The sequence below is a fragment of the Physella acuta genome, unplaced genomic scaffold, assembly GCF_028476545.2.
Source record: "Physella acuta isolate Inbredline_101_S28 unplaced genomic scaffold, ASM2847654v3 ptg000875l, whole genome shotgun sequence".
NCBI classification, from domain to species: Eukaryota; Metazoa; Mollusca; class Gastropoda; family Physidae; genus Physella; species Physella acuta.
Window position 1 is genome coordinate 245,001 of NW_026732392.1, and position 10,267 is coordinate 255,267.

Below are 10,267 nucleotides of genomic sequence, written 5' to 3' on the forward strand. Positions count from 1 at the left end.
TATCACCAACGAGCCGACCCGCGGCATATCATACGCCGCTATTTAGTTGTTGTTTTTTCTACTTTTCAGTAATTCATAATTTGTGAATTCGACAGTACAATGCTGCCACTGAAAATATTTGCTTTAAAACACTATCAGTATGTCGTTAAGAACGATACTACCCCCACCCAGAGTTTCTTCCAGGCATCTCTTCGGGGGGGGGCCAAGCCCCCCCGAAAATTTTTTACCGCCCCCCCCCCCCGAACGAAATGAAATTTATATAATTTATATAGAAAATATATACTTTTAACAGTGTCCGCCCCCCGCCCCCCCGAAGAAAGTTTACCGCCCCCCCCCCCCCGAAGATTTCAAGTGCCCCCCCCCCGGAGAAAAAAGTCTGGAAGAAACACTGCCCCCACCTTCCTTTCCCCCAACCCCTACCCTACACCCCCACCCCGTGAAAGCAGCCTCCTCTTAGTTTAAAATCGTTTCAAACTAAATTATCTGCCCCTAATAGCCGTCACTAAACCCGGCTCTTAGATTGTAAACATTTAGCGTGAACCACAGCTCACCAAACCATGTAGGGGTGGGGTGGTAGGGAGCGCGCTTACAGCTTGGTGTTTTCTAGCGTCTCCAGAAAGAGAATTATATATATAGATACGTATTACAAGTGTTCGTTTATATTTGATGAATAGTTTTAATTATTACTTTAGGGACTTGTCACGAAAGAGAGTTCCAATGTAAACAAATGAAGCGCTGCGTCAGCGAGGATCTAAAATTTGATGGCTGGAATGATTGTGGAGATAACTCAGATGAAAACAGAGGTGTGGCGAAGCATTGCGTTATACACATCATTTGGCTCCTACAGTTAGTTATATTTACATATATATCTATGTAAAGAATAAATAGTCCTCACAACAAGGCGACGCTGCACTTTCTATTGCACGGATGTTTGTGACACAACCTTTGAAAACTGCCTGATAATTAAAAATAATTGTTTCACCTATAACTGTCTTATTTAGTTTGTCTTATTTGATATATTGTATTTGACAGTTAAATTATAGGAAGCTTTGATACGCGTAACTTTGACCACAGCGGGCTTTGATCACAAACGCATTTTATATTCATGATAAGAATAATGAGTTGATTATAAGTAAGCTATATCTGGGTTTTTAAAATTGCATTAAAAACGTTTTAATAACAAACTTTTATGTAACAGTGTCCACAAAGGAGAAAATAAATTTATTTTAGTGCGCTATTACATAAAAGCTTGCTATAAATAATATTTTCTAATTGAAAATTTGAACCAAATGCAGAGGATTGCTGATGGTGTAGCACGAACAAAGAATATTTGTTGAGGATTGCATCATCTGGTATTGCACACAAAAAACAGCAAATGTATATGAACATGTGATACTTAAAAATTAGAGCGTCATTGCATCGAGTGTTTCTCTTGGTACGTCGTGAGGTTAGCTAATCGAGAAATAAACACACTACAATTGGTCGACTTTAGGTTTGGTGAAGGGGGTGATTAAGATACAACATAAATTGATTTGATTTTAACAGAATAGGGGGAAAAAATGTCTTTTTATTTTCAAAACAAGAACAAAAAAATTGTATGCATAGAATTTTTTTTTTTAAATATTTTTTTAAAGAATTTCTCATTCCTTAATCGTTTCACGCTTATTGTAAAGGCAAAGAGCCTGTATAAATTGGTGAATTGATAAGTACATTCTCAATCTGTCAACATATTCAGTTTAACTACATTAAATCTCAATACTTTTGCATTTAAAAAATAGCAATGATAAAATCAAACCGAATACAACTACCACTGAGTAATGTTTTTGTTGTGGTCTCAAAACAATGCGCTTTAATGTATTTAACATTTGAAGATTCACATTTCTTTAATACTGTAATGCTCACTTCAGAGCCCTTTCAACACAAGAGAGTTCCAATGTAAAAATACATAAAACTGTGTCCACCCAGATCTTAAGTGTAATGGCTGGGACTGCTGTGGAGAGGACTCAGATCAAAAAGTGCTAATGCTGGGTGCTCTCCTACAAATAGGCGTAGCGTCCCCTTGCAATGAACACATTAATTTACATACACACACGGCCTCCTATATATATATATATATATATATATATATATATATATATATATATATATATATATATATATATATATATATAAATATATATATATATATATATATATATATATATATATATATATATATATATATATATATATATATATATATATATATATATATATATATATATATATATATATATATATATATATATGCTATACTTCATAATTGATAAATGCTAAAATGCTACTCATAATAATTATATACCCATCCTTATTCTTATATTGTTGAATATAAACTCACAGAATGCAAAAAAATATAATTAAAAAAATAAATAAGGAAATAAAATATACTGGATCAGCCTAACATTGGTCGCAAAAAATGGTAGACAAATGTTTCTACATTTGCCCATCTTGATTCATTTTTACTCTAAACTATATTTGTAAACAGTCCTGTAGTCAGCCATGTGTTTCTTGTATTCTCTATCGAATTCTTCGTTTAAATCTTCAGTGAACCAGTTTTTCCAGTCGCCAACAGCACCTAGTTATAATACAAAATATTGAGGAATGGATTTATAGTCTACAAATGTAAAAGAAACAACACTTTAAACAAAGCCGAACAGATAGAGCACGAAAAAGGTGATTTTTTTTTAGAAAATGATAATAACTATATTTATTAGCTTGACAAACTTCATCAGATGTAGATAGCAAAGCTAACTCTCAAATATTCTATTCTCCATGTTATCTTACATAATTAGTCTATCAGAGGAGTTAAACTTTGCTCTAATACATTATTCCAGCCAGGGGCGGAACTACAGTGCCGCCAGACCCCGCAATGCGGGGTGGCCCACGCCGCTTAGGGGGCCCACAGCCGCCCATAATCATTTTTTTAATAGTTAATTTTCTTGCATTTTTGACCTAATGGTTGTTTTGAAAAAAGAATACTGTAGCTGCGGTTGGAGTATCTTTATTCTATAGAAACCATCCCACGCTCTTGTATATTCTTTTTCCTACAATCAAACACACGCTGTTGTCGGCAAAATGCTTTTGTAAAAAACATCAATTGCGCGAGAGGCCGCTAGATATCAAGTCGGATTTTTGAGACCATTCCAAATTTGGTACTGATGGATAAAAGCACATCGGTGCTTTGTTGTCCCTTTTAAGTTCCTTTCTCAGACCTCCCCTCCCGCTCTTAGCCTTACAAGAAGCGAATAGATAGCGCCTCAACAACTAAGCTGGCTCATATCGGTGGTAGTGTAGACAAGCTAACGCTCCAACAACTAATATCCAAGAAATAAAGTGCCGACATTGTTTACGATTAATAACCACTGTTCTAGAAAACAAGGCAAACGTCTGAAAAAAATACACAAACGATAGCGTGTTATATATATATATAAATAAATAAATAAATAAATAAATAAATAAATAAATAAATAAATAAATAAATAAATAAACAAACAAACAAACAAACAAACAAACAAACAAACAAACAAACAAACAAACAAACAAACAAACAAACAAACAAACAAACAAACAAACAAACAAACAAACAAACAAACAAACAAACAAACTAAATAAATAAATAAATAAATAAATAAATAAATAAATAAATAAATAAATAAATAAATAAATAAATAAATAAATAAATAAATAAATAAATAAATAAATAAATAAATAAATAAATAAATAAATAAATAAATATATATAATATATATAATATATATATATATATATATATATATATATATATATATATATATATATATATATATATATATATATATATATATATATATATATATTAGTTTCGTCACTGGTACCTTGATAGTGGTTTTGTAAAATAACAAACACATAACAGATCTAATACTGTAGTGATGTTATATAGTAGCTAAGACATGCTGTTGCGTAAAAAAAAATATTAAAAAATATACACATGAGCTGTAGTGTGAAAGATAGGCAAACGTTCAAATCACTTCCATAAATTATTTCCCTTTTTCAAATACTCAAATAGTGGTGCTCATAAGCTCCTTTTAATAGATTTGTAATAATCAAATTAAACAGCAATTACTTATCTTAATTATTTTTTTTTAAATAAGTACTAAAGAAGGGTATAGTATAAAAATGAAATATAGTTAAAAGGAATAATATAAATACGAAAAATCATAAATATAAACATAACACGAGACACCATTACTTATTTAAAGCTTCATGATTTATATACTTTTGACCGACTTGCTGATTAGACGTATTAAGGCAAACATAAATAAAAACAGATTTTCAAAACAGATCAATGCACTCATACACCTGACATGCTGTTGTGATTTGATTTGATTTAATTGCATTTTTCTTTTCCAAACCCGATCAGGCCAGAAATGAGTATACTATGTTCGTATTGTGTTTGTATATATATATATATATATATATATATATATATATATATATATATATATATATATATATATATATATATATATATATATATATATATATATATATATATATACGGGGGCCCAACAATTTTTTTTGCGGGGTGGCCCATTTTTTCTAGTTCCGCCACTGATTCCAGCTCTTGCAAAGAAAAACGATTTATTATAACTAAATTAAATTCAGACTTGTTAAACCAGTTTCATATTACTTTTAAATTTTTTTAATACTATCAATGTAAAACTTACCTTTTCTGTAGTAGCCAATTTCTCTATTTCGAAACCAAACACTTTCATTTATTGTTGCATTGGCTTCTTTGAAAGGTTTCATACTGTCGAAGCTACAGGCCTCAGCTATCTTCTCACACAGCTCCTCGCTACATCCAGTCCCCAGAAACTCATTCAATTTTTTCACGCCAGCTTTTGTATCCTGTTTTAGAAATGTAGCTTTTTGTTTAAAATATTAATATTTTACTTAGAATGTTGTATAAGTTTCAGTAGAAGTTACGTTTAATCAATCTACATCCTGAGTATTAAACTCACATTGACCGTGTTTTTAAAAAGCAGCAAAATGTGGTTTCTAATCAGATTTTATGTCAAGAGTGAATTTATTTGACAAGAATAAACTTACTAATATCATATCCTCGTACACTGATGTGAAGAATGGAACATCCGGGTTAGCATCAATACCTTCCTGCCTATCCATCAGATATGTGAACAAATGGCCAAACATATCTGAAATACATTACAACATGGATCAGTCTGTTTTGTGGTAGCCGTTAGTTAGATTTGTAAAGATAAAAATAGCTCAGTTGCTACCTGGAGACAAAAGGGTGAAAAATAGAAAAGCAGAGCCAAATTTTTCTCTACCTCAAATTTCTAGCCAAATAGGTGACAACAGTTGGCAAACATTTACAGCTTAGATCAATAATGGGAAATTTTCAAAAATGTTTTCTTTTAAAACATCAAAACTAGGGCTTCTCTCTTAATAAATTAGAAAATTTGCAAATACATAAATAATGACATAAATAAAAATTACTAAGCATGAATATAACATCTATAAACATTAGAAATACAAATTAAATGATCACGTTATATGTGTAAATGCGGCTTACATTTGCGGAACGGGGAGTTTGAGCCGACCGCCTCGGATATAAATTGGACCCTAACTATTTGAAATACACTGTTAGCTAACAGAAGTCCGCCAGCATTTTTTAGCCATTTAACAGAGAATCTTTTTTAAAAAACCAGCTGCTTGTTTCTTTTTTATAAAACAATACTGCAGGGCCTAATAATGGAACAAAATGTAAGCTTATTTATTTAGCATTGGGTTCCTTGGCATGGCTAGTTAGGGTCAGTAGTTGTCTTCAGGTGAGGGTATACGCTAAGGAAGTAAGATATATATATATATATATATATATATATATATATATATATATATATATATATATATATATATATATATATATATAAAGAATATTCCGTTGGTTATGAAAAATAACTCACGACCAACTTCCAGATTAAGGTAAACGAATTGCTCAAATGTTCCCGGATAATTGAAGGGATGAACGGTTTTTTTCAAATGACTGTAGGCCGAGACAAGAACATCTTTGGGGTTTCTGTCCAAGAAAATTATTTTAATTTTTTTTTTCAAAGCTTGCTTGGGTAAGTATCTGAAACAACAACGAAAATTATAATATAAACTAAAAAAAATGTATAAACATTATCTTTTATATCGAATACCTTTTTTGGGGGCTAAAATAATATTTTAAAGTCAGCAGATTATGAAAGAAAATATATACTTAAATGTCTTATACTTTGGCTTTCACTAACAATTAAGTATGTACAACCTACAGGCTTAACAATGGATATCGTGAATGTTACTAAAGGGTTAACCTTACCGTGATCTAGAAAACGAGTCACGTAAATAATGGCAACATGTAAAAATTACCACTCTCAAACCACAAATTTGGCAAGTTATACAATTATCAACTTTGCAAAATTATTCTTCCAAAAAAAATAAAATGTTATAGTCCAATAAAAGCAAAACGTCTTAGACAAAGTTTGACGAACCTAAACGGCACATGAGTGTTAATCAGCCTTGGCGATTCTCTGCTGGAGAAAACGTGTATCGGTTTTTTCTCTAACGCACAAATGGTGTCGTCAATTTTCGTGCTCAGTGAGGATGTTTTATTCATTAGCATGGTCACAATCTCTCGGTGCCAATGTAGACCTTTTTAAAGACAGGACAGTTAATAAAAGTAAACCCACTAATTGTCTATAAGAAAACAGAGTTTTAAAATATTACAGTCGACCAACCTGTCTTGGGATACGAGCATATCATGACATCATCAGGACGTATCTCCATGTCTCTGATATTCCGTGCGTGTGTCATGTAGTCGGTGTCGGCACCAATCCGAAACGGTGGTTGCCAGTAGCCGCCGGCATTGCCGAAATAAAACGTGTTGCCGAACCTGATAATTTTTTATGAAGTGATAAAATACCGAATTTAGTTGAACCAATTAAATACAAAAGTAATTTGCACTGGTTACATAAAGAAATTATCTCTACTATGAATATCACGAAGCCCTTTTACAAGCTTTTAGTTAACTATTTTCCTCTGTCTAGTTTCTTTATCTCTCTCTCTCTCTCTCTTATTTCCTTTTTTTTCTCAATCTCTCTAAACACACTCTCGAGAAACTCTTGTAAGTTCTGGCTCATTAGAGAAGGAAGAAGAAACAATTGTTTCTAACCAGAGGCGTCGCAAGGTGAGGGTGTGTGGGGGGGGGGGGCGGACCGCATCGGGTGACACCATTTAACTCTTAACATTCAAAATGAAAAATTATATAAGCTACTGTTACGTAAACTCAATCAAAGCTTGAGATTTATCCAACATATTAATAAAGCCTTGCTTCAATCTACCAGAATCAAAATTCTTAATATTTTCAGATATTCAAGATAAAATCGAATCGAATCTTTACATAAAAAACGCATTCTCAAAATAGTTAAATGCTAACAGGACAAATTGAAATTAATGCAAATAAATCCAACACAATTTTAAACTTTGTCCTATATTACTTTTATTCTGGATTTTAACTACTTCTAGTTTAACTGCTAAGATTAAAATAAAACAACACTTTTTGAAATACAAAATAATGAAACCTTCACTCTAACCCCCTTTCTCCCCTAGTTCAAATACCGCCCTAAATTTCAACCATTTATTAATGTATTCTAAACCAATATTATTAAGATAATAATTAGTAAAATGTACAACTAGTTTATAAGAAAAAAATTATTTAAAATATATTTGTTTTACCTACATAACTAAAGTTCAGCTTACCATGTACATTTTATAAGCTTATTATAAAATTACGAGCCGACCCGCAGCGTATCATACGCCGCTATTTAGTTGTTTTATTTTCTACTTTTCAGTAATTCAAAATTTGTAAATTCGACAGTACTAATGCTGCCACTGAAAATATTTGCTTTAAAACACTAACCCCCCCCCCTTTCCCCTAACCCCGACCCTACAACCCACCCCCCCCCCCCCACCCCGTGAAAGCAGCCTCCTCTTAGTTATTTCTTATTTACCTCTTGTAAGTTTAAAATCGAACTAAATTATCTGCCCCTAATAGAAACCCGGCTGTACGGCTCTACGATTTGTAAACATTTAGCTTTGTAAAAATTTAGAGTGAACACCGCTCACCAGACAATGTTGGGGTGGGGTGGGAATGGTAGTGATAGTGATAGAGAGAAAGAGAGGGGACTGCAAGGAGGCGCTTGCAGCTTGTTTTCTAACTGATCCCAGAAGAGAATTATATATATAGATATTAAACTTAAGGGAAGTAAGTTGCATTTACTTTCCTACTTTTAATATAAGTTTTCTGATTTATCCACCCTGATCAAGGGTAGTTGTTTGTATAATTAATGTATAATTAAAATTATAATTTTTGTGACTGTTAATTAATTTATGTTAATTTTGTTATTAGCACTTAACATTCATTCACCATATAGGCTACACAAAAAGACCTATTCCTGGAACTCGCAAATTGATTTCACAGGAACCTTTCGCAACGGCTTTCAACTATACCAATATAGATTGAAGAGAGGATACGTTACAATTAATTTACTTATTATACTCTACAAGTTTACAAAAATCCGGAAAGCAATTATTTTCAATTTAAAAATTAACATTAAAATTACAAGTATTTATAGGAAACTTTATCTAAATGGAATACAAATCAAGTTAAAACTTCAGTTTAAAATATTCACAGTTCTTACCTATCTGTCACGGATCCAAGTTTAGGTAAATCATTCAGTATTTCATCGGGTAAGGTATCAATAGACTCTTTTGATTTTGAATTCCTGCTGACTTTGTTTTGCCTGTTAAATATAAACATTCAACAAGGTTAGCGAAAGTCGACCACTTATCTTTAAAATACATTGGCAATGACAGCCCAAAACATCCTGCTTTAAGAAAAAACAATAAGTAAAAGAGGGGTTATTTTATTTTTTGCTGCTGAGATATCAGAGAATTTTGAATTGAAATGTTACACTTGTAAGTCGTGTTTTCATTAATTTGGACATTAAAATTTCAGTTTACGTTTTAAAGATTAATGACACGTGGCTAAATAAAATGTTATTAGAAAAATAAACACAAAACAGGTTATTTTACTGCTCAGATCTGAGAGAATTTTGAATTGAAATGTTGCATATTTTAGGGGTAATTTGAATGGTTTCGACATAAATATTTCTGTTTACGTTTTACAAGTGAATAGTAATAAAGAATATGTTAATAAATGTATCCTCTGTCTCTCTTTATATCTATATCTATGTATATATATATATATATATATATATATATATATATATATATACAAATATATATATTTATATATACATATGTGTGCGCGCGATTTTGTGTGCATGCGTGCGTGCGTGTGTGTGTGTTTTATTTAATGCAATAATTAATGTGCGAATATTAGAGATATTTTTAATCAATTGAATAATTGGTTGTGCAGCTAAACATGTTCGCTAACAAATAAATCTTAAAACAATTTATAAATTCTAAACAGAAGCAGTTGGGCAATTACATGCTAAGAATGCCGCACATTCAAGGCATAAGGATTTATTGAATATTTGAAAAAACGAACTCATGGGTAGTTGAATGAACACGACAGATAGCAAAAAAATAGAAATTTTAAAAAAAACTGACACAATACCAGTGTTAAACAAAACTGGTTCAACAGTTTTCATTTTCTCACTTCTCTGTCATTGTAGAAAGTTGAGCTAAACGTGTCTTATTAAATTAATTTACATTACTTCTATGTGAAATACACGCTTACCTGTCTGTCATTGTAGAAAGTTGAGGTAAATTTGTCTTAACAATATCAGTGACTACTGCCTTCGACTATAAAGTTCACGGAGGATGACAAAGCGGGAGATATGCAATGCGTCAGGTAGTAATGGCTGATACAGAAGGGACATCGTTATATAGGACTCCGAGGTTGACACGACACATTCATATTTGATCAAGCGCGTGGATTAAAACGATGACAGGCAGCTTTTGTGTGAGTGAGTAGGTAAAGAATAAATTGAGTAGAGAGAGAGAATTTCAAATTAGTTTTATTTAAATTTGGACAGTTTGCACGTATTAATTAACAATTAATCAATAAAAATATACTTTAACTGAAGTACTATTATCTTTATTTTACAGTCACTCTACCACGATCTTGCGCAAACATTCAAATCCGTTACACAAACTGTAGTGT

The 10,267-nt window shown here is 31.7% G+C and overlaps 1 protein-coding gene across 2 annotated transcripts in view; it reads right to left on the bottom strand.

Moving 5' to 3' along the window:
* The window catches only part of LOC131952478 (sulfotransferase 1E1-like), a 39,742-nt gene extending 29,794 nt beyond the window's left edge, over positions 1-9,948 (bottom strand). Inside the window, exons 1-8 of one of the 2 annotated variants that reach the window (XM_059315160.1) lie at positions 9,842-9,948; positions 8,778-8,879; positions 6,816-6,970; positions 6,570-6,729; positions 6,003-6,169; positions 5,128-5,231; positions 4,746-4,926; positions 2,443-2,614 (exon numbers count right to left, since the gene is read on the bottom strand). In XM_059315160.1, the coding sequence (XP_059171143.1) occupies positions 2,499-2,614; positions 4,746-4,926; positions 5,128-5,231; positions 6,003-6,169; positions 6,570-6,729; positions 6,816-6,970; positions 8,778-8,879; positions 9,842-9,852 (996 nt within the window). In that variant the 5' untranslated portion in view covers positions 9,853-9,948 and the 3' untranslated portion in view covers positions 2,443-2,498. Of the gene's footprint in view, positions 1-2,442; positions 2,615-4,745; positions 4,927-5,127; positions 5,232-6,002; positions 6,170-6,569; positions 6,730-6,815; positions 6,971-8,777; positions 8,880-9,841 lie in introns of those variants that run through there. The other variant, XM_059315159.1, reaches the window with a different exon arrangement.
* Positions 9,949-10,267: the final 319 nt, after the last annotated feature.